Raw genomic sequence first — 25,483 nt, forward strand, 5'->3', positions numbered from 1 at the left:
ACTGCCAGCGTCTGAACTTCAGCCAATCATCCCTTCAGCTCCTGGGCTGCTTCTGGGGACCATTTCAATCCACCTACTTTTTGCAAAGATTGTGGGTTCCTAAAACTCACTTCTGGTCCCTGACCCAGAATGCTGCTCTTGAATGACAGGCTGTTAGTATGTGCAATATTTACAAAATTTAAGAGTATCTGAAATATCTTAAATGGAAGGATAGCCCACAATGACTGGATCCTTGAGGCAGTGTATCAGGTATGCATGATTTTATTTAAAATGTGTCCAATAAGACTTTCCACTTGGAATGAACATTTTTATCTCTTTCCTCATATTACTAGAAACAGTATTTCTTCATTTCATGGAGTTTCTTAGAAAGTTCTAAGTAACTTAACAGAGGAGAAAAATGAAACCCTGGGGAGATTAAATAACAGGAAATTTACACCACAGCAAGGGTGCTCACCCATCCCAATTTCGGGGGACACACAAGTGACTACTGGGTGAAGAAACAGACCCGGTCATGCAAATCATCATATGATCACTTGGTATCCTTTGGCAGTTCTGACATTCCCTGTCACTAGCACAGATAATAAAATGAGTCAGATGACTGCAGTGAATGGGAAATCGTCTTTTGCTTTTGGTGGTTGAGAGAAGACAGGAACACACAGGCGCAGCCACAGGAGCATTTCCTAACCTCGGATGAGACTGTTCGCCACTGACCATCCACTGCTCTGAGCCCCAGAGGGCGCACCTGGTGTCTTTTGCCTTCCCTCTAATGGCACTGGTTTATCTGTGGACAGCAGCACACCACAAATCAGCATCGAGAGCACATGTTCACCAAGTGGGCTGTTGTAGTTTTAAATCACTAGAACCTGGCAATATTAAATCTGTGTTTTCATGAGCCAAAGGTCATAGCACAAATGAGGTCTACATGTCATCACAGCGGACCATGGGCCACAGAAAGACACATCTTCAAGTTATGTTGACCTTCCAGGAAGAAAAACAGAGATACAGAGCACAGCAAAACACGTGCCGGGGACGCACGGCGGCAATGCAGGCGTTCCTATGAAATGTGAACGGTGCCATTTGCATGGAAATGGAGCGAGCAGGGGCATCGAGTTTCCTGCCGGCTCGTCGGAGCTGCTGTCATGGAAAGAAGCTCAGGGCAATGTGACTGGGGCGGGCAGAGGGGCAGGCAGGCTGGGAAATGTCTCCATCTCAACATGTGTTCTAAAGTGACTTAGAGGTGATCATTCATTTATAATCGAAACATAATCCGAACGGCATTTGCTCCGTCTTCCTCTCTGTAAACACATCTGTTCATAAATAACTTAAACGTCTCCTTGGCATTCAGGATGCAGTTCTGGCTGGAGTAAAAAAGGGTGGAGGATGCACAGCGTTGAGGAGATGTCGGGGTACTGGTGTGTGTGTGGACAGGCGCTCGAGCGTCTACTGCAGGCGGCAGACATCAGCCGTCGGACACGGGCGGGGTGACCCAACCGTATTTTTCATGCGTCTTCACCAGACTCTTAAAGGTAGCTTCAGCTTCCTTGCGACTGAAGGACTTTTTTGATTTGCCAGCTTTTCTACAGATCCGTCCCTGCGTGAGATGAAAAGAAAAACCAGGTTAGAACTTCACTGGGAATTCTGTTTCCTACCGTCTTTATGGAAAGCACACAGAGTCGTGGGAATTTCTGATGTCTGAATCCATGCAACGCACTGGCCACCAGCAGGGTTGGGGCAGCCTCACTGCCCGGATGCAGAACAATTCAGCTCTGGCACCGAACAGATGGGCCAGCCTGGGGCTGGCAGACCTTCTGGGTAGCGGGGTGCTGTCTTCACAAACCCACACACAGCATTGGCTGATCTGGACTTGCTCATTCTGTGGTGCTGGAGAGCAATCTCTGCCCCAGTTCCCGGGACACACGGCAGGAGGGGCCAGCCTTACCAAAAGAACATCAGTTCTTTCGATGGTCTCCCTGAGGCAATATACTGTTTGAGCTTCCTTTCCCTCCATCAAAAGAATGCCTTTAATTATCATCACTTAAAATTCCTCCGAGATAACAGTAAAGATAAAGATATTTATAGAGAGATGTGTATATTTGTATATTTCTATAAATATTTTTAAACTCTAATTTTTAAAATTCAAGTTCCAGAGCCATTAGTGAGTTGAATGGAATTCATGTCACTTCAGTACGAATTCATGAGGCAATAGTGGACATTTTTATGGAAGAAAAGACCTGTCCTCGTCCTCGAGGTCCAAGAGAGGGTAGAGGTCAGGGCAGGTGGTTTGTCACACAATCTAGGGAGGGGGTGGGGCCAGGGGAGAGGCCACGCCCCACAAGAGAGGACAGAGGTGAGGGCAGGTGGTTTGTCACACAATCTAGGGAGGGGGTGGGGCCGGGGAGAGGCCACGCCCCTCACAGTGACCAGGCTTGTTCTGCTCCCTAGGACAGAACACTGGTCTCTACAGTGGTCAAAAGGCACTGACCCATTTTAGATGGCACAAGAGGGCTCTGGACATGAGAAAGAAGAAAGCAGGCAACCATGCCCATGTGACAGCATCTCAGGAAGCCTTGGGACATGTGGTGTGTCTGGCATCGGAGGGGAAGAGCAGATGGAAGACAGCCAGGATTCGGGTGACGCAGTTCTCCGCTCGACCTGTGGCAGCTCTCACTCTTCCAACCTCAATTACTCTTCATTAAGCCTGTTAATGGTAGATCAACTGAAACACTCCCTTACCTGAGGCACATTTACTTCCACTTAGCCTCCCCCAGACTCTCCTGGAGGATCTGCTTCTCCCCGTGGGCATCCCATGCACATGTTTTGTAGATGGCGCAGAAATGCCTGGGAAGACCTGGCTGGGCTTCACCCACCAGCAGGTGCAGAGGTATTATTACCAACCATCGCCTGCTGTTCAGGAACCTTCACGAACAGAATTTCTCTCTGAACAGACCCTCTGCACTCCCAATACGAGGCACTGATACCACAGCACAATGGTGGGCACATGCTGGGATGGAGAATGGGGACCAGGCCTCCCCACCAGCGGCTCCTGCAACACCCAGCAGCCAGGCGCCTTGGACAGCCTTAGATGGCAGAAGCCACGTGGGTCTGGATGGCTGCCAGCAAGCAAGACCCACCCAATCCTGGCTCTCTGATAACCCGCTGACAGCTCCAATGGGAAGGCAGCCGCAACAACCTCTAAATCTACTGGGCAGGTGGTGCCCTATCACCTGAAACGTAGAGTGAAAGAGGCCATTTCACAGGACTGTATTCAGAGCCTTGCCAGGCTTCCTTTTCAATAATTGTCTTTTCAACAGTGGACACGCAGGTCGATCCCTAGCATCGGAGTCAGCAGTCCAGGGTTACCAACTTCTGCTCACTCTGGACATCCCTCTGCTTTCACTTGTGCATCTGTCATTGGGCCCTATTTTGACAGCGGGACCTTTTCTTTTTTTAAAATTTTCTTATCTTTTTAGAGACAGGGTCTTGCTCTGACATCTAGGCTGGAGTGCAGCGGCATGATCGTAGCTCACTGTAACCCCAAACTCCTGGGCTCAAACAACACTCCTGCCTCAGCCTCCTAAGTACCTAGAACTACAGGTGTGAGCCATCACACTTGTCTAATTTTTTATTTTTTATAGGGATGGGGTCTCACTTTATTGCCCAGGCTGGTCTCAGACTTTTGGCCTCAAGTGATCCTTGCACCTCAGCCTCCAAAGTGCTGGGATTACAGTCGTGCCATCATGCACTCTTTTCAAAAACGCTTTATAGCTCACGTAGGAAGAGGTGCTAAAAGGATGAAGGAAGATGGGATGAGAAGATGACAGAAAACCACTTACTGACTGCTAGCAACATCCCCACGCCTCCCTAGGATTCAAGCATATTTGCTTATGTGGTGTAGATATATGATTAAAAAAAGACCACTTAGAGCTAACATATTCATAATCATCATCATCGTGGGCTGAGATCAAAGTCCAAAGTTATTTAATTAAACATATGAAAACACGTCTTTCACATCTTTGTGAGGACGTTAGCATCAATTTCTTCCTTTTTTTTGTTTCTTGAGACAGGGTCTCACCCTGTCATCCAGGCTGGAGTGCTGTGGTGCGATCATAGCTCACTGCAACCTTGATATCCTGGGCTCAAGAGATCCTCCTGCCTCAGCCTCCCAAGTAGCTGTACTACAGGCATGCACCACCACACACAGCCAGTTTAAAAAAAATTTTTAGAGAGACCGAGTCTTGCTTTGTTGCCCAGGCTGGTCTCAAACTCCTGGGCTCAAGCAATCTTCCCACCCTGATCTCCCAAAGCGTTAGGATTATAGGCATTAGCCACGGTGCTGGCAGCATCGGTTTCTACGTCAAGTGAGAGCAAATATCAAGGGTTGGATATTTGGCCAAAATGTATATTTTAACCATCTCTATCCCTTTTCTCTATAATACTGAAAAAATCTATGGTATTATTAGAAAATCCTGAAATAAAGGTAGCTAGACACACACAGGATCGCAATCATCTTGGAATATTCCGTGGCTTTTGGCATAAACCCACACTTTGCCTATTCTTTGTGAAAGTCTCAATTGTTACCAGAAACAACAAGCAAAATTCCTAAGTAACAGACCATCCTTTGTTGCCTTTTCTTCCCTGGAAGAATCATGAACAGAAAGCCCCATGCTTAGTCAATTCAACAACTGGGAGACAGAGCCCGTTATGAGCCAGTCAGAGGTTCCACGCATTCATTGCACTCCACTGTCGATAAAGAGCTCTCCTCTCCTGTCTCCTACACCCACGTTTAAAATGAACAAATACTGTTTTCATAGGTTGCCCGTCTTCTTCTGATTGGCAGTTTAAATAAGACACAGCGAAATGCTGGACTTGGAAACCACTCCCTATATTCCTCCTATATTTCCTGCTCTGCCAGGGTCACCGAGCTGTTTTTCTCACATGCCCTTGCTGTGCTCACTGCACCAAGGAGAGTGGGACCGCTCCATCCCAAGTTCCCTGTTTGCTGCAGATGTTTGGGCACTTCCGTTCATCCTTCGAGGAAATGTGAACTTCTGGTTATCAAGTGCAGACAATACCCATGTCACACATCATGAAGGACATCCAATAAGATAATACATTTGAAAATACTGAGAACTTTGAACGTCATATAATAGCTGCTCTTCTTATTCTCATAACATTTACCTTTCTCCCTTTTCTGTTTCTATTTAACTAATAATCAAGGAATCTAGTCTGAGGTATTTTCTTTGAGTGACTCTTGTTTCTTCTAAAATATCTCTACTTGTACTTAATGTTAAGAGTCACAGATGTGCCTATCACTCATCCACCACAATAGCTTTGTGCTATCACTCAGAGTTTATGGCAACACCTTTGATAAGTAGCACTTTCTGTCTTTCCTGAGCCACACATGGTAAGTGTATACTTATGAACAACGACAGCATTTTGCCCTCACAATCTTAAAAGTCTCACTGTAATATTGAAGCAGAACAGTGTTAATGAGAATGAAATTCTCCAGGGCTGTATCTGTCAAACAAAACCAGTAGGTGGTACTTTGATTTGATTCTTTTTTTCCCTTATGGCCTTTTGAGGGCCAATAGCAATTGATTCAGCATGAAAACATTTTAACACAGCTAATAAGATGAGAAGTGGCCCCAGCTCAAGTCCCCCGTGCAGCCCCCATGCACTTGAATTTCAGCCTGGCACATCTGCGTCTCCCTCAACTGTCTCATGTTTCTCATTCATTCATTTTTGCATTCATTCAATGTGTCGGGTGCTGAGTCTAACAAGATAAACCAATGCCAGGTCTCTGCCTTTAGGGCTCAGAGTCCATTATGGGGAGATAACCAGGCATATTGCAGCTGCTGGGGCAGAGGATGTGGAGCATTGAGGGTTCTCACTCTTGGTACTGTTGACATCTTGGGCCAGGTAATTCTTTGCTGTAGGGATGACGCTAGCGTGGAAGAAGTCGGCAGCACTCCTGACCACTGCCCGCTAGATGCTAGGAGCACCCCATGAGGAAGGACAACAAACTGTTTCCAGACATTGTTAAATGTCCCCACAGGAGCAAAATCACTCCTGATTGAGAACCACTGGTGTGTAGAGCAAAAAAGTCAAAGCCAGGAAGAGTGAGTTCCTTCTTTATTCATTCAGCAAACGATCGCTGCGGGACCTCCCCTGGGTCGGGAACTGTCCTGGTGACCCGGACGGCAGAGCTTTCTAAGAATAACTCTGGTCCTCATGGAACTCACACCCCAGAGGGTTTGACGGAGTCTACATTGGGGAAGAGAGAAAAAAGGAGAGAGAAGAGGGGTGGTGGCAGCGATTTGTGCGCTGAGAAAGATTCCCACTGGCAATAATGTAAGCTGAGCCTTGAAACATAGGTAGGCAGGTGTTTATCAGACTGTGGTGGGAAGGGATAAGGGGTCTCAAAGTGAAGGCATGAAATGGCTCACTATACTCAGGGAATGATGGACAAGATGCTGGGGGTGGGGGGTTGGGCGCACAATTTAAGTGTGTGTGTGTGTGTGTGTGTGTGTGTGTGTGTATGTGTGCATGCTTGTGTGTATAGTTGATGGGGAAGGAGTTGCATAATTCAATAGACCTGGCTTCAAATCCCTGTTCCACTACTTACTGGCTGTGTGACCTTGGGTGAATCACTTAACTTCTCCGAATTTTGATTTTCTCATATACAAGACAAGCATTTTCATAGCATTACACGGCACTAGATTCTGTAAGAATCTAATGGTAAAACACATAAGGTGCTTGGTGCAATGCCAGGCACAGGGTGAACACAGTAGATGGGGTTTCTTATTTCTTAAGCTCTCACGGAAGTTCTTCGCCTCGGGTAAAGATGGTTTCATTCTGTCCTCTCGAAAGAACACACAACATTTCTGTCTTTTCATGTAGATTTTATGACTTATTCTTTCACAAAAATGTCCGCAGATAAATTCAGTGTGTTGTATTTGCATGGCTTCTTTCTTTGCCTTTTGAGTGATGCCTGTTTTAATAGGTTGACATTACGTCTATACTTCTCACTGGATTAGATTTTTCTTCTCATTCCTTTTCTTTGCAAACGTACTTTCTTGTTATTTTTGTGTTTCGTTTGCCTGTGAATTACAGACTTTTGCCCTCTAAAAATAGTTAAAATTTCCAGACTCCTTATGCAAAGTTTTGAGTTTCCTGAACTCATTTCCTGAGCCAAAATTATAGAGCTGCTACTTGCTTTGAAGGTCTTTGAAGGTGTAATTGTCAGTCTAAAAGCACTCGTAACCTTGAACTCCCTGACACGGGTCATAAGCATGTGCGGGGCTCATTTTAGACTTCCCCCGAAACTTCTATCTGGGGGCAAACATTAAAGCTCACTAGGCTCTTGGCTTGAGGAAAACCAATGCTTGCAAGTGTCTGTGAGAGGAGGGCTGCTTTGGAAAGACACTGGGGATTGCACCTTTCTTTTAAGGTTTAACGTTCAAAGCAAATCCTAGAAAAAAATCAACTTGTAAGTTTCTAAAGGGCAAATGAGAGTCTACTAAGAAACACATTCCCAAATCAGACCAGTGACACATAAGCCACTGCCAAGCAGGGGACTTCAGCTGGATCTGGTCCAATGAGACAGGAAAGAGAAGGTTCCTAGGAAGGCGAATATAGCCCTTCTTGTGAGTCTGAGTGTGTGTGTGCGTGTACCCACGTGTGTGCAAATGTGAGCACGTGCACAGGTGTAATGCATGTCCATACATGTGCATTTGCCTATGTGTGCACGTGTGCTTATGTGTGTGTTGTGTGCTTACATGTATCATGTAACATGTGAGCATGTGTGCTCATGTGTGCACATGCAGGTGAATATGGTGGTTACATTCAAACTGCAGGGACAGATGTGAGCCTCCCTGTTGTGGAATGGCTGCTGACCAGAACCCACCTTAACCTGAGGGAAGGCTCTCAGCTCTCAACGGAAGACAGGAAGCCCCAGGCCACATAAGCCAGTTTGATGGGTGGTCCCTTTGCACAGGGAGAGCTTCAGCCTGGTGGGCTCCGAATCTGTCAGAAAACCATTCAGCACCAACCAGTGCAGGGAGGGGACAAGCAGAGAGGGCTGAGAGAGCAGAAACAGGGAAGGGGAAAAGGATAGGGTGCTGTTGGAGCTGATGAGCCTCCAGTGAGGTCATGTTGAGGTTTTGTCTGAAGCTCAACCCCAGAGACTGCCAAGTCTCCACCCTGCCCATAAATGCTGCAGCGACTGCTCCGTGCTCAGCTCGACTCTGAATCTTGGCTGCTGCATGGCTGCTTCACAACCCATCTCATTAAATGCTGGCCTGGGCAACCTTTGCGGTGAGAAGGAAACTGCTTCCATCAAGGCACTTGCCAAGGGCTATAGAAGAGCTGGGTTCAAATCAAGGGCTCCCGAGACTGAAGACTGAGGCACCACAGCGGACCACACATGTGGCCCCAGGGTGTCACGAGGGGCAAGACCAAAGAGAGGTAGCCTCAGGGCCAGGGCCTGCGGAGGGGCCCAGAATCCGTCAAGGAGGGAGCTGGAGGCAGCCACATGGGCTGGGCGGCTCCCTCCAGGGAACCAGGACTTGTTGTATGCAGACCAGCCCTCCCTGCTCACCTTTCCAACGCCAGCACCGGGCACTCAGGCTTCCGTGCTCCCCATTGGGTTTCACTCTAAGTTTGTGCATAATATGGCTTGGGTTCCTTTCATCATTTAGACAGCCAACAGCAGACTCATTCATACGCACCCCCTGTGACTAGTTGTGATTTAGTTCCTAGATCTGGTAGCTAAAAATAGTGTTGGGTGGTTTCTGGAAGGTGTCAACTCGAAATAGTCACCTCGGAAGCCATAAACTTGATCTTTCCGTTACACTTTCAGAACACACTCTGCCTCAGAGACCTGTTGACTCACGCCCAAGCCAAACACAGACAGGCGACCAGCGAAGTGGCTTCACAGAGTAGACGACTAGAGCATCCCACTGGATCTGAGGTGTAGAGGACAGTGCATTGGGGGGTGGGGCATGACGGGCCATGTGGCTATGTGGACCAGCCACACAGGGACCAGCCCATGGTGTGGCTTTAGGTGGAAAAGACCACTCTCCTCCAGGTGGAGAGCGGCTGTGTTCCCATCTTGATAGAGATATATAGTTTCTGCAGAAAAATATGCACTGGGAAACCCATTCCCATTATAGTGAAATTTCTCTCTCTAGTAGGAATGTTTGCAGGCCGGGAAGTGGGGTTGGTAGGGCTGTGAGTGTCCAGGAGAGGCAAGCAGAGTCCCAGTAGGTGATGGGGTGTCCTCAGGAAGAAGGCTGGGGAGGTCCTGCTGACACACAGGGAGCACGGTCCTTCACTCTAAACCTTCAAACGCACCCTCTGAACATCACATCTGTGACCTTCTCATTCTTTTTTTTTTTTTTAAGACAGAGTCTTGCTCTGTCACCTAGGCTGGAGTGCAGTGGCGCCATCTTGGCTCACTGCAACCTCCACTTCCCAGGTTCAAGTGATTCTCCTGCCTCAGCCTCCCTCGTAGCTGGGATTACAGGCCCTTGCCACCACACTCAGCTAATTTTTTTTTTTTTGTATTTTCAGTAGTGACAGGGTTTCACCGTGTTGGCCATGAGGGCCTCGAACTCCTGAACTTGAGTGATCCACCCTCCTCAGGCTCCCAAAGTGCTGGGATTACAGGTGTGAGCCCCACGCCCGGTCAGGGCTTCTCATTTTGAAAAGCGAGCTTGAGCCTACCGAGATGTGAAAGAGAGTGTACAGAACAGCTAAGCATGTCTTTTCTTCTCTGGGTGCTGACAAGAGCATTGGTCCAATCAGAGAGTGCTGCACTGGCAGTAGGGAGGCTTTGCTGGGGTGGTGGGTGGTGTGCAGCCATGGATGTGCCATTTCCCATTTGGAGCTGGGAGACAAGATGAAAACATCTGATACCTCTGCAGAAGCGGGTGTCCTCCAGATGACGGTACCTCTGCCTGGGCCTGGAGTTGGATCACTCCTGGATGGAGGGCTCCCATGCACGCAGGGTGCTCCGCAGCCTCCTTGGGTCATTCCCGGCCACGTGCACCGAGGGTGTTCTGCAGCCTGCTGGCCTTCATTCTCTGGATGCCATTAGTACCCCACTTCTGAGTGGTGGCAACCAACAATGTCTATGCATATTGCCAAGACTTCCTGGGGGGCTGAACAGCTGTGGAGAAGCCCTGCTCTAGAAGGTGTGGGGAGTGGACCGCGGGAGTGCAGAAGGGGGCACCTAACCGGGGCTGGGCGCCCAGACCATTGGAGGAGACTTCCAGGAGGAGGTGGTGCAGGAGCTGAAGGCAAAAGACAGCAGCAGTGATCCAACCAGAAAGCAGGAGGGGGCAGCAGGAGCAGATGCTGCGAGAGGGCGGGCAGTGAGCAACTGGAGGCTCCCAGGAGCCGGGCTTGCTGGGGATTGGGGGAGGGGAGACAGGGGTGGGAGGTGCCCTAGTTTCCTGGGCCTCCTGGAACAGAAAACCCTAACCAGGAGCTTAAAACAACAGAAATGCACTCTCACAGTTCAGGCAGCCAGAGTCTGACGTGGAGACGCGGGCCTGGGGATGGGTCTGGTCCAGGCCCCCTTCCCAGTGCTCAGGGGCTGCTGGCACCCTGTGTGTCTTGGCATGTAGGCACAGTGCTCTAATCTCTGCCTCCGTTGCCACATGGTGTTCTCTGTGAATCTGTCTCTGTATCTGTCTCTGTTCCCTCTTCTTACAAGGACACCAGTCATTGCATTAGGGACCACCCTAACCCAGCAGGACCTTGTCTCAACTCGGTGACGTCTGCAAAGGCCCTATTTTCAAATAAGGTCACATTCACAGGCACAGGGAGTTAGGACTTCAACTATTTTTGGGAGGACACAACTCTGCCCACAGCAAGCATAAAGCTGACCGAAGGGTGTTTCACCCGCTCCTCTGCACTGGGACCATTCTGCAGGTGGGAGCAAACAGGGCCAGGTTTTCCTGTGGATGGGTCATTTAGGAGGCGGTGCGGCCGGTCAGGTTTGGGGTGTTGGCCAAACCTGGTTATTGTCATGGTCCAGAGAAGATGGCAAGGGCCTGGCAGAAGCCACTCAGGTGAGTTCAACTAAGGCCACGTGGGCAGGGTTAGGGGAAGGATCAGTGGGAGGCCTGAGCCCCTCCAGGCTTCTGATGCGGGAGGAACAGGTTTTCGGGATAAGATACTGAGTTCCATTTGGGTTGGCTGGCTTTGGGGTGTGCACAGAAATCCAGGCAGGAGGCTGCTGTGTATAGCAGTGGGAGGTCACACCGGGGAACCTAAATGATGAGTATGGCGAGGTTCTGCAAGGAGGGGTGTGCAGGGAGGGGAGCATGCCTCCGCTCTGCTCTGCAGCCATAGACCGTGAGCAGGTCACCCTCCCTGCACCTAGCGCTGCACCTGTGTCACATACCTGCCCATACCTCCTGCGTGGGGATAATGAGCACCCGCTGTGCAAGGCGAGATGGGACGGAGGTGGTGGGCCACCATGCCCAGTGACACGGGGCCAGGCCTGCAGAGAGATGCTGTCTTAGGAACAGGCTGTGCGGTCTCAGGCAGGTGTGTTTGGCTGGGGATAGTCAAGAAGAGAAGCAAGAAACCTAGGAAAGGGGGATTAGGGAGGTGTGGCTGCAGCAAAGTGTGCACAGGTGAGATGGCCCGGGAAGCACGCGCCGGAAAACAGTCATCTGAGATGTGTGATGGTTACCTGGTTTATAATAATATCAAGACTTTAAAAACTCTTTTTGACCTTATTATATATATTTTTAGCAATCTCTGCACATTAAGAAAAATCTGGTTCTTTAAAAAAGTGTTGCTTAGCCACGAACAAGTCCAAAGAGAGCAACCTGTATTCCCCAGAGGTATACAGAATACTTGCTGCCCCACAGACCTCGAGCTGGGTATTAGGTAATGCCGGCACTCAGAAACTGTCTCCTAAAACTATGAAACCTCTCAGGAAGACAAAGCCAGCATCAGTTTCAGGTAAACTTTGGTGCTATTCATCAGGAATGAAAGTGAAGCCACTCTACTTAACAGTATACAAAATCCTCCAGTTCTGGCAGCGCCAAAGGCACAGTTCATGGACGCTTACAAAACAGAAGTGTCGCTTGCCTCTACATTTTAAAGAAAGTTCTAGTAAGTACTGAATCTGTTTTGAAACAGATGGTACTTTCTTGGAGGAAGCAAGCCCAGATAAAGGAACTTTTTACTAAAAATGTAATGATATGAGATAATCCTTTCAAGGTTACTTTTTGGAGATCCCACTAATACTTACACTTTTGCATAAGCAGCCGGTTCCAGTGGGTTTCGTTAACGTGCACTTTAAGACAGGTAAGTGACAGACATGCTCATTAATGGCATCGTGGTGGCTGTGTCGAGGGCTGTCTGAGCCAGGCCCTGTTCTCAGGATGGGGCAGACACTCTCACTAAGCCATGCCAGGACACTCCACCAGGTGGGTGCCACAGGCATCAGCCGTATTTTACAGACGAGAAAACGGAGACACACAGATCAAGGTGCTTGGAATCCCTCAGCTAGGGAGTGCCAAGAGCCAGGATCCCAGTGCAAGAATCCCTGGCTTTGGAGGCCACACTCTGAACCCCAAGGCCAGGCCAGCTCTTAGAAATGTGGGAAAATGTCACAGATTTCAGAGAAGGCAAACCGGATACTGACTATTTACTAAAAAAAAAAACAACCGTGACCCCCGACTGTGCCCCCTGGTGTGGGACGCTCCTTGGCCACTGCTTCCCTGTGTACCTCTCACTGTCGTCTAGACAGGGAGCTCCCGCCAGCCATCCTGTCATTTGCCACGTGGTTTGTTTAAGTCCTGAGATTATCAGGGCCCTGAATCTACCTCTACCACGTAGATTCTGGTCTTCGCAGCACGTGTGAGGGCCGCAGTACACGCTGCCTGCCTGATGCAGTGGACAGGGCGGGTGACATCCCCGGTGAGTCTCTGTTCTGAGATGACCGGGGCAGTCTGTGTTTTTCATTTTTGCCAGGCCCAGAATGCAAAAGGAAGCTGCTTTTCATGGGCTGGACCCCAGACGCTGCACTCCACTCTCTAGGCTGAAACACTCCGAACAAAGCAGCCCCTGGCCTGCGTTTTCTCCTTGTGAGATCATTCCAGCTGTCTGCATGTAGGATTCTGGAGAAATCTTCATGAGCGCACCCCGGCCCTGTTATAATGGACAGACTCGCCAGAGGACACAGACATCAGCGCCCCTTTGTTTCCTTCAACACTTCACTCCTCGGACTTGGCTCCATTAAGACATGTTTCCCTGACTAGCCCTAGAGACCCCCGCTTTCTTCCTGATGTCACCTGCAGTTGGAGTCAGCTCTGTCTGCTCCTATGCGCAGTGAGTGATTTGCAAGAAACAGTGGTGTTCTCCTGCCCAACCGGACCTCTCAGATCGGAGTCGGGCCGGCTCTCTCCCATGCACACTTGGTCTTCCTCAGGGTTCCATGTTTTTCCTCCTCCTTGGAACACACACTGAACAGGGAGAGAAGCAGGGCCATCGCTGTCTCAGCCCACTCATTATGGTGGCTTAATTCTCACTTCCGCCCTCCTGTTCTGGCAGGTGTGACTCTGCTCACTCAGCTGTGTGGCCTCCCATACTGCATGTCCCTGGATACCCATGGCTGCCTCCACCCTGCCACACCTCCCTGATTTCAGGATTGGGCCCTGGGGATCCAGCACACTCCCGACGCTGCACATGATAGTGGGGAGGCCCCCAGCACAGGCAGCTCTGTCATGAAGTCTGGCCTTCCTCACTCCCAGGAAGGATGAAGCCCCTGAACAGGAGGGAAGCAGAGCTGAGTGGGTGGGGGGAGGTGCCAGGGAGACCAGATGCACCCATGGGCACCCACTTGTTACGTCTCCTGCCTTTTGCCTGTTTCCTGACAGAATGCATCTGCATCTCCTGGGATCTCTCTCCCGAGCACAGGCAGATCATCTCCCTGCAGCCCCACACCCTTGACCGTGTTCTGCTGTCACTATGATCACCCCCACCATTGGGTGATGGGGACACTTCATTTCACAACTGCCATAGCCCAGCCTCACTCGGAACAGTTGTCTCAGCACAGATAGTAGGTGCGGCAATGCCAGGGAAAGTCCAAAGAATGAAGGAGACCAAGAATGTCACTAGAAAATGTGACAGGAATCAGAGCCTGGGAATGAATTTGTCAAAACAGAGGGCAGCCACCATCTGCTGTCTGCCCCTGCTGGCAGGAGCTTCACAACTTTGACCAAAAAGCCTGAACTTAGTTGTTCTGGAAAAATTGCATCAAGAAGGAACACACGATTTTCACAGGCAACCCAGGTAAATGGCACCTGGTGCCTTTCACGGCTGAGCTGGCTTCAGGGAAGGTTGGCACTTGACGGTAGCAGGTCACGGCTGCACTCTTTTTCCAAGCCACGTTACTTAAAATGACAGAGAACGCTCATGTCACACAACACGCTCAGCAGTAGAGTTTCCCAACGCAGAAGGAAACTCAGCAATGTCAAATAAATGCAGCTAATGAGATATTGGAACCACTGGAAGGCTTCGAATATATTTTCAGGGAAACATCACTGTGAAAACATGATTTGGGCACAAATTCTATAAAAGATAGTTTACTTTTTTGAATAGTCTGTTTTTGCAATGAAAACACAGCAATAACGAGACTCTACATGGGTTATATACTTCACCTACTTTGTTACTTTTGTGATTTTTTAAAAAGAGGAAACTGTGCTTATAAAGATGTGAGATTTAATTTCTGCCCCTAGAGATCCCAAATACCTGCCAAGCAGGTATCTGACTTTGTTCTAGGAGGATGGTTTCTGGGAGACACCAGGTCTGTCTGTTTTCTGTCTGTCTTTCTTGAGGCACTGAGTGAAGCTGAAACTCGTGTGGTACGGGAGGTGGATGAAACCTCCTGGAACAGCTTTGCATATGCGATTTGTTTCCAAAGAAGTACTCAGATGTGCTTGGTCTTTGGCTTACACGTGCCATGTGGGAGAACTCTTGAAATTCATACCTGCAGCATCTCCCTGCGACCCAAATGCCAATGCCACACACCCACATCCTGCTGGACACTTCCACCAGACCAGCAGCTGCTGTCTCCATGTGGATGCTGTAACATCCAGTTCATCAACTGTCTCTATTTTAACCTCTTTATTTTGAAGAAAGTCCCACTGACTTCTAGTCAACTATTTCTTTAAAGTCTGGGATGTCACAAAAAGCCCAGGTCCAGCCTCTTGGGTTTTGGAGGTGGGGGTGGTGGTCGTAGGGACTCTGGGCACAGCTGCCCTCTGCAAGCTGACCTCCAGATGCCCCTGTCCTCAGTAGGCTGACCTCTGAGTGCACCTGTCCTCAACAGGCTGACCTCCAGATGCACCTGTCCTCAGCAGGCTGACCTCCGGGCGCACCTGTCCTCAGCAGGCTGACCTCTGGGTGCACCTGTCCTCAGCAGGCTGACCTCCGGGCGCACCTGTCCTCAGCAGGCTGACCTCTGGGTGCACCTGTCCTCAGCAGGCTGACCTCCGGGCGCACCTGTCCTCAGCAGGCTGACCTCCGGGCGCACCTGTCCTCAGCAGGCTGACCTCCGGGTGCACCTGTCCTCAGCAGGCTGACCTCCGGGCGCACCTGTCCTCAGCAGGCTGACCTCTGGGTGCACCTGTCCTCAGCAGGCCAATCTCCAGTGCAAGGGGTTGTGCTCTGGATAAAATTTGCCAAGAATCTTTGACATGACTAAACAGTGACTTGGTCTGCAATGGCGCTCCATCTACATCAATCAGGCTGACTGGGAGGAGGTCAAGGCCAAGTTCAGTTCGTGAGGCCCAGTGAGGCCTGGGGGGGCATGTGGAGGTCAGGATGGAGAAGCACACAGGTGGGCTGTTTGAGACAGTGGCATGGTGATCACTGCCCCTGAGGGTGTGAGCACTGGTGTGGGCATGGGGGTGTGTGGAGGGTCCTCCTTGTTGCCCCTGTCCCTCCCCAGGACACCCTCATGTGACTGTGGACCTCCAGCACTGATGTGGGCTGGTGGTCTGTGGGTTCCCATGTGAGCCATCATGGTGAGGATGGGGTGAAGGTGGGAATTTCAGGGTCCCTGGAGTTGGGGTCTGGTTTCCAAGGGGAAGGGGATGTTTCCACTTCTCTCTATGCCAAGAGGGAACCACTCCTGCCCTTGTGAATAGCAAATCGTTATTGGTGGCAGCTAGTGTCCAGTGAAGACAATGCAGTTTGCTTTTATAAATTTCAACTACATTTCCTGCTGAAGAAACCAATTAATTAGCAAGTGGGCGTCTCTCACGTGACATGACCAAAGGTCACTCCAGGCAATGAAAGGAACCAAAAGGTCCTGGCACAAACCTGCTGTGCATTTGCAGGGTGCATTTCCCTTTCTGCAGCAGTTCACAGATAATCATACGGTAAGCTCAGAAGCAGCAAAACAGCATATGCCTGAGAGGTGCTGCATGTGGCTCTTCAACTGGGGCCTCCAGAGTTTGAGTTTTATGAGGTCATTGTGTTGTTGAGTCAGGACAGCACAGCCCTAGCAAAGCTCCTTCCTGCAGCCACACCCACCCAGAAGCTCCGTGACCTGGGGGCAAACCCAAATACATCCTTAAAATGGGATGTTTTTCCCCATGGGAAAATTAGATCTTTAAGTGCTGAAGAACTTTGAATAACCAAACACCTCATGATAACCGAGCGCCTGCCCTGAGGGCACCGCTTTGACCGTTTTGTGCCTTGGCTGCTCCTGAGGTGCAAGCTGCAGAGGCAGTGGGGGCGTCCCATCTGCACAAACATTGGGACCCCCCCACCTCCCTGCTCAGGCTCCGCCCTCTAGGAAGAGGGGACCCCCAGTGCCACTGGCTCCCTGAGCTTTCCAGACCCTCATCTGTGACTAAGCAGCCATACTTCACTCCGATTTTGAAGTCCCCAAGGTGTTTTAGCCAGATCAATGGATGTGATGAACTTAACACAAGTTATCCTAATATACTTGAAAAATCAGTGTATTCCATAAAGCATTCTTTCTGACAGGGCTTGGGGTCAAATCTGCTAGCAGGGGCCAGGCCTTGGAGAGCCTGTGTATTTCTGCACCAGAGCCTGGTGGCTCTGACTGGTTCTCCAGCTTGCTCCACAGGGGCGGGGCTTGTCATGGGCAGGCTTGTCTTCCTTTCCAGCTGCAGGCTGGGGGATTGTTCCCTTCTAGCACCAGGCAGAGCTCTGGCTTCAAGGCCAGAGTCTCATGCTCCCTTTATCATGCCCCTCCCACCTCCCGCACCCCCCCTGCCCGCCCGCTCACACTTGCCCATCATCCAGCCCTGCCTTCCTACCCCTGTCCTCGGCTTACACTGGTTTGTTAAATTCAGAGCTCAGAGTAAGAATCCACACAGTAGTGTGCTACAAATACTGGATAAAAGGAACAGACGGAAGCTACTTCAGGGCTACACAATATCATTCGTCTTTCCAGACTGGCTGGTGTTACACAGGTGATGGTTCCAGTGTAAATGAAACCCGTCACATGCTTTATGTTTGCAAGTAAACATGGGGCAAAGATACGGCATAAAATAGCTTACTCAGTGTAGACAAAGTGAGTTGGGGATCTTTATGGAAAATGCTGTGTTCTCTTATAAAGTCTTAAGAATGTAATCGAGAAAAAAAGCGGATCCACATTCAAATTCCTAGTCTCTGGTTGAAAAGCTTAGAAAACTAAGGGACTGATTTTGATTGACCTCATAAAATTAACAAGAGATTTTCTATAAGCAACTATGATGGCTATTATTACTTTTAGGTCATTACTTTGGGAGATGTTCTGATTTAATTCTTTTATTTGTATAAGGGCATTGCAACCCAAGCTTTGCTTTTTGATTAAGAATCATAGTAACCAGTGAAAATAATTCAATCAGTGATTTTTACAAGTGTCTCCGGAAATCTTCAAACAGCATTTATTTTATGATAGAATATAAGGAAAGCTGTGTCAGTCACTGCCTCAAGGACCTCACATATATACACACACTCAGTCCTCACAGGGGAAAGACTGCTCCAGCCTCTCCTCATGATGGAGAAGTGGAGGCACAGATGTAAATAATTGCACGATGTCACACAGCTGGTAGTCGTCAGAGGTGGGCCATGACCTGGTGGGACTCCAGCTGGGTTACAGGGTCTGTGCTCACAGTGATGGAACCTCGGGGTGATGCCCCACAGGCGTTATCCCCATACTCAAGTGCTCGTTACAAGTGGCACACGACTGCCCACCGGCCCCTCTCGGGTGCTTACACCTATGTACTGAGGAATGAATGACAGAGCTTGTGAGATTATCACTATGAGTCTGAAGGCCCCTGCGCGCCACAATTAGAATTCCAAAGAAAGGATGGTACACGTGTTGCCATTTTCCAAAATGTGTCCCACACAGTATTATACACGTTACGTCACCTAATTCTCACCCAAGAGGGAGATGCACTTGTGATTTTTCAAATGATTGAGTGGAGAATGAAAGAATGAAGGAACAAGTAACTTCTCCATGTGGTCCATTGTTGACCACGTAATTTTTCAAATGTTTGTCAAGAATTTTACTCTGAGCAGTGAACTCCTGTTTCCACATTAGGGTGTGCCCTGAAATCTCAGCAGTTTAACAGAGGAAAAGCATGTTCTGGCACTGAGTCTGGGAGCACACGGCTCCAGCCCTCCTCATGATGGAGAAACGGAGGCACAGATGTAAATTGCACAATGCCGTGCAGCTGGCAGGTGCTGGAGGAGGGACCTGACCTGGAACTAGAGTCAGGAATTAGAGGCAGGAAGAGGTAGTGCCTCAGCAACCCAAGCCTCATCCCGGAACTGGAACTGGAGCCCTGTGATGTCTGAACATTGGTAAGAAATATCAGCACCTTGCTGGCTCTGGGAATTTTTCAATAAGGCCACCTAAGCCAGGACTTCCCAACCTTCTCTGGCCATAGACTGTCCCCCTCCCATGCCGTGCATGCACTCCTAGTTGTTAACATGGGTGCTTCACGCCGGATGGGAAATCCACATGCAGGCACAGACGGTGGTGTGCCAGCTTCAGGCTGTACCACTACATACCACGTGCACAGGCAACATCATTTTAGCCCTATAGGCTTAAAGCTTCTGCCGGCACTCCAGTTCTGATCTCAGCTTCCCAATAAATATCTTTTGGAGGTAAACATTTTCAGAAAACTGGACTTTTAAAGTACAATCTTTCAATTTTGCTGGAAAGACCCTATGCAATATGTTATGTTTGCAGCCAATGGTTTGTTGGAAACCTGTTGTGGAAGGTGCTAGAGTAGATATCAGAGGGAGCTAAGAAGCAAGTTATCAGAACTGCCCTTTTCCTAGTAATGGAAAAGTTAATCCCAGGTGTATATGGTGATATTTTAAATGGCATAAGAACAATTTTACAGATTAATTTTCCTGGCTTTGCTGTTGTGATATTTACATTGGCTTGTGGTAAAATTCAAAGGTAACAAAAATCAAGCTTCTTCAATCTCCGTACTTGAAGCAGCAAAATTAAGTTTTGTGCTGCGTTTGTTTGCCTGGCTCTCAAGGTGCTGCGTTTTTCTGCATCACTGGGATGTGACTTTCTGTTGACCTCATTACTTGTACATGCTAGAATTGCCTACATAGAAAATCCTAAAGCCTCAGCTATTTTTGAGGAACTGGATTTGGTAGAGAGCGTTAGCGCGCCACAAATAGCCATGTGTGTCCTTACATTTCTGCCTCCCTTGCAGTCAGATGGGGGCCTTGAAGCCAGTGCTGGCCAGTGAGTGGTGAGCAGGAGGAGGCGTGCATGTTCCGGCGATAAAGCCGACCTGCTCCCCTCGCTCTGCTGTCACCCGCAGCTGCTGCGAACTTGGAGGCTGTGTGCTCCAGATGGAGAGTGGATACTGGCCCGTAGCAGACTCTCTGCCGGAACATACTTTACTTGTGTTAAACTGCTGAGATTTCAGTGTACACTCTCATGCAGAAATGAGAGTTCACTGCTCAGAGTAAAATTCTTGACAAATGATGGAAAAATTACATGGTCCACACAAAGGTAAGATGATTTTGAAAAGAAAGAGCAGAAGGGGTCATAGTCTATTGGCTGTTGCAATAGGAGGCCACATTCCTAAAGGCAGTGTAATATTTGTACAGGAGCAGGAAAATTGGGGAACTGAGCAGAAGAGAGAATTGTATTTACATGGGACTGTCACGGGGTAATGATGGCAGCAGAAAGCCGTGGGAAAGACCAGGTGGCTCAGACAGCGGGGTCAGGGAAAGTGTCTACTGCAGAGCAAGGCAGCTGGGTGTCTACCTGGCAGCTCGCATGGAGAAGGGCTAGAGATGAATGAAATCTAAAATGCAAAAGGAAAAGCTCTAAGGCCAGTGGGAAAAGGCTCAGGAGGATGCCTTGTGATGGGATGGTGAGAAAATGGTCTTCCCAAACAGTCTTGATCACAATATAATTTCTTCAAAATTAGGTATAGTTTTTTTCCCCAATAAAAGATGACAAACAGAAGAAGAGAAAGAAAATTTTGGGAGAAAATACTTGTGATATCTAACACCTGCACAAGGAGTTAGTAGCTGGAGAAAAGAAAAATTCTCTGGAAATTGAGACGAAAAAGCTAGACAACCAGGAAGCAATGTAGGGAAGGGAAGGAACATCAGCAGGACGTCTAAAGAAGAGACCTGGGCGGCCGACAAGTACGCAGCGTGCAGTCCAGATCCCAGTAATCAGGAAAACACGAGGAAAGAGGTTCGAAGCCTCTTGGGTCCCGTCAAGGGGCAACACTGACTGAGGAGGATGATCCTAGGTGTTTACAGGGAAATGTGTCAATCGGCCGCTTCCAGAATGTCAAAGGCATTCTGGAAGTTTCTGGCAATACCTCGAGACCATCAACATGCTGAGGCTCATGTGCTTGTGAGCTCACAGCTGGGCATCAAGCACAGAAGACCCACTTGCAGGTGAGTAGCCATGTTCCTGTGACCACAGGGAGGTGGGAGATGGCCGGCATCCCCGGGGGAGTCGATGAGCAGAATGTGATCGATTTACACCTTAAAACAAAAAATGCTGGTGTGTAAAGCAATGGACCAGATGTCTAAACAGTGACACAGCTGGCTCACCAGTCCAGGTTCTGGGTGAAATAACTAAGATTTGGAGCAAGGCACAGAGGACAGCACTGGCTAGGCCGATTAAACACACGTGTGCATGGGATGCCATCACACACCTGACAAGATGAAGAGTATTTAGCAATATCTGCTAGATACAGAATGGACTCCCATGGGCCTTGCATGGATGGACTGGTGGGCTATCATTAACCTCTCCCTACTCCTGAGATGAAAAGTGAAAGTCACAATAAAAATGTGATTTACGGGAATGTGTATGCAGGAATTTGTTATGCATGTGTAAAAATGTGATAGTTTCCAGATACAGCAATAATAACAGATTTGAACACACAACGAAAACAAGATCTCACCTATGGAATCAGCAAATATTGTGCTCCTGTGTTGGGCAGCCTCTGAGCTGTTCCCCGAGTGTCTCCAATTCCTGTTTGACTTCCTTCCCCTGAGTGTGAGGGACCTGAGCTTGCTTCTATTGCACAGAGGATGGCAGAATGATGGAAAGTCACTTCTGTGATTAAGCTACAAAAGGCTGCAGCTTTGGTCCTGGGTGCCCCCTCTCTCTCTCTTCCTAGCTCCCTCTGAGGGAGGCCAGCTGTCATGCTGTGAGCTGCCCCATGGAGAGGCCCACAGGCAGAAAAACTGAGGCCTTCAGCCAACACCACCCAGGAACTGATTCCTGCCCCCAGCATCTGAGTGCTCATGGGAGCAAATCCTCCCCAGTCAGACCTCTGGATGAGACCACAGCCCTGGCCTACTGTTCCCCTGCAGTTCTGTGACAGATCCAGAGTCAGAGGCACCCAGGCATGCAGCACTCAGATTCCTCAACTTCAAAAACAAACTGGGAGAGAAGAGATGTTGGTGGTTTCAAGCCACTGAGTTTTAGAATAATGGGCTATGCTGCAAGAGATAACAAATGCAGAGGCCTAGGAATCAACTTGACAAAAAATTCCTGAAGATAATAAAATAGGCTAAGCGTGGTGGCTTATGCCTGTAATCCCAGCACTTTGGGAGGCTGAGGCAGGTGATCACGAGGTCAAGAGATTGAGACCATCCTGGCAAACATGGTGAAACTCTGTCTCTACCAAAAATACCAAAATTAGCTGAGCATGGTGGCATGTGCCTGTAGTTCCAGAAACTCAGCATGCTGAGGCAGGAGAATCACTTGAACCTAAGAGGCAGAGATTGCAGTGAGCTGAGATCGCACCACTGCACTCCAGCCTGGCGACAGAGCGAGATTCCATCTCAAAAAAAAAAAAAAGATAAGATAAATAACAATCAAATGAAAAATGGACCAAGGACAACATGAGAAAGTCAAGTGGTCAAAACCCACTCCCCAAATCCCAAAGAAACAAATACAAAAACCCCAACTGTGTGAACGATGCCACACCTGAATAAAATAGAAAGTATGTAAGCTAGAAAAGATGAGATATGCTTTGCCAGTGAGATTTGGAAGTACTGAAATCATCAGGGCTGGAGAGGCCTGGAAGGTTTCCAGCCTCCTGCTGCTGATGGGCCTGGAACCCTGGGTAACCGGAAAGGCAATCTGGCAGCACTGTATCCAATCAATTTGGAGGGTGTTCCTGCCCTTTGATCCACTACCCCGCTTTTGGGAGTTTCCCAGGGTATTTGGAGTACAATGAGCAAATGTGATACACAGTTATTCCCTCCCTAAACAACGCATGTCCCCGTTCACAGCACCCTGCACGCTTGAGGGCTCAGCAGCTTTTTGAAGATTTAGTTGACCAGGAAGATGTCCAGGGACCTTATGAGAAAAGGTGTGCATGCCTCAGGCCATCCTGTAGAGCACGGGCCCACTGCTGAAAAAACCATGTTGACCTGCGTGAATGTGTGTGCACATGTGTGTGTGCATGTGTGTGTTCATGGGTGTAGAAAAACAGCCAGTATCTCTAACAGGTGGGATATAAAACTTCATTCTCTACCTTAGCATGTACTATTTTCTATAATCAGAAAAAATTCTTACGAGTTTTACAGGTTAGACAATATGGCATATGCCATTATAATTCTGTGCACTGTCACAAAATTCGTGCTTTTCCCGTCCTCTTCATGAGATACCGAAGCACTGATCATCATGGCAGGAATTGTAAAATGGGAATAGTAATAGTAAGAGCTATCATAGCATTATACAATTGGCTTGCTCCAGGCCTGGACACACATGGTTCAGCTGGAGGTGCCCAAATGCACAAGCCTTCTGGGAAGCACCAGTCTTCTGGGGGTCCAACCTTCATTAAGAGGTCAAAGCCATCACACCATGTTCTGCTCTCTAAATAGCCCTGAGCCTCTAGAGAAACTGTGCGCTCAGTGCTGGTCCACACAACAGAGCTGCCGCTGGGCTTGGAACGCCATGGCTCCTGCATCGCTGTGGTCTCAGTCTACATTCACCAGAGACCATTGCAGGGTCCTGCCCGGTGCGGTCACACAATGTCCTCTGTGTTCACTCTCATCGCGGACTGGCGTCTGATTCCAACGGAATAACATCTGTTCACCTGAACCAAATTAGAGCAATCTCCTTCTCTAATAAATTGTTATCATCAGAAGGGCAGATCAAAGTTGGCAGCAACAGAGAAAATCTATTTATATTGTTCTCCATTTAATTGGCTTTTTTGGGTAAAGTGCACTTAGAGGAAGAAAAAAATCCCTACAGATCATTTAAATTATGACACTGTGAAAGTCAGGGGTGTTGTCCTGAAATTGAGATGTAAACATCTAAGTGACACTGTGAATAAAAAATGTACGTAACTACTTTAAACATACATCTTCGTTTTACAAAGATCCTTAGTGTGTGTACATGGACACATATATATGCAAAATCTAAGGATATATACATACATACTTACATATATATAAAATATAATCTGAACTCTACGGTTCAACACCATAGCTTGTGTGTGTGTGCGTATATATATATATAAGCCTTAGAGCATAAAAATATGCATAGATATAAAATATTTAGATATATGGACACAGGGAGGGGAGTACTAAACACTGGGGTCTATTGGGGGGAAAAGGGGAGAGCCAGTGGGAGGGGAGCTGGGGAGGGATAGCCTGGGGAGAAATGCCAAATATGGGTGAAGGGGAGAAAGAAAGCAAAACACACTGCCATGTGTGTACCTATGCAACTGTCTTGCATGTTCTGCTCATGTACCCCCAAACCTAAAATGCAATAAAAAATTTTTTTAAAAAGTGTATATATACTTTATATATATATATACTTGCTACATATACTTTTTATTTATATATAAAAGTATATATATGCAATAAAAGTGTGTATATGTATATATACTTGCTATATATATATATATATACACATACTATGGAATTTTCAACAATAAAAAAATATTTAGATATAAATACAAAGATATAAAATACAGATTATGCTTATATACATATATGTAATAAAGAACCCAGGCTTATACGATTTTGATGGGCTCTGACATTAGATATAAAATATAGATTAAAATATTTAGATATAATACAAAGATATAAAATATAGGTTATGTTTATATACATACATGTAATAAAGAACCAGCCTTATACGATTTTGATGGACTCCGACATCTTTGAAATTTATGGAAAATCCCTCAACTCACGAAGCCTCTGGGAGGGGTTGGCCTGGGTGCCTGAGCGTGGGAATGATGCTCATGTAGCTGCCCAGCTATGCACCTGGACACATGAAGGTAACAAGGGATATGCAGAATAAGCCAAAGCTCAGGCAGCTATACTGCCCTCCATCATTGCGGGTGGAGGAAACCAAGTTGGCCCTGCTCTTGCAGAGGGCAAAATTCCAAGAGGGCAAGAGACAGGAGGCCGGGCAAACAAGAAGGACGCAAAAGATGCTGAAGCGGTGGGCTGGCGGCATGTACCTGTCTGCCAGCCTCTGCGGGAGTCACCGAGAAGCCCGTCCTCCCCTCTTCTCAAGTCTTGTGGCAGCCTGGTGGTGACAGCTGAGGACATTTTAGTGAATCTGTCTACTTCTGAGTAAAATAAGAACGCATGTAAAGTGCAGATGACAGAACACGACTGCTTTCTCTGATGTGCCTTGTGACTGCTCTGGTGTCTCATCCAACTCTGGGTAGGTGCTTGTTCAAACAGTTTGATCAATCAAATTAGCAATTAATAATCATTTTCTGAAGTGACTCTAAGTCGAATGAGTAAAATTCTCTTAAAAAGTAGAATTGAAGGCTTTCAGAAAGCATTTTCCACCTAAATTTGGCAAGACATTTAAAATGATGAAAATGATTAAGAAAAAGCATCAACTTGGTACATCAGCATCAAAACCAATGGGAGGAAAACATTCCCCATGATCACTTCAGCCTCTGCTCCTCACTGGAGGGCCACCTTCAAGGCTCACTGATGCTCCAGG

The 25,483-nt window shown here is 48.1% G+C and overlaps 1 protein-coding gene across 1 annotated transcript in view; it reads right to left on the reverse strand.

Annotated features, from left to right (window-relative positions):
• Window positions 1-245: 245 nt before the first annotated feature.
• The window catches only part of UBE2QL1 (ubiquitin conjugating enzyme E2 QL1), a 45,808-nt gene continuing 20,570 nt past the window's right edge, over window positions 246-25,483 (reverse strand). The window contains exon 2 of the mRNA XM_002745142.6: window positions 246-1,591. Within this exon, the coding sequence (XP_002745188.4) occupies window positions 1,460-1,591 (132 nt within the window). The 3' untranslated portion in view covers window positions 246-1,459. The remainder of the gene's footprint in view (window positions 1,592-25,483) is intronic.

This window comes from Callithrix jacchus, chromosome 2 (assembly GCF_049354715.1).
Source record: "Callithrix jacchus isolate 240 chromosome 2, calJac240_pri, whole genome shotgun sequence".
NCBI classification, from domain to species: Eukaryota; Metazoa; Chordata; class Mammalia; order Primates; family Cebidae; genus Callithrix; species Callithrix jacchus.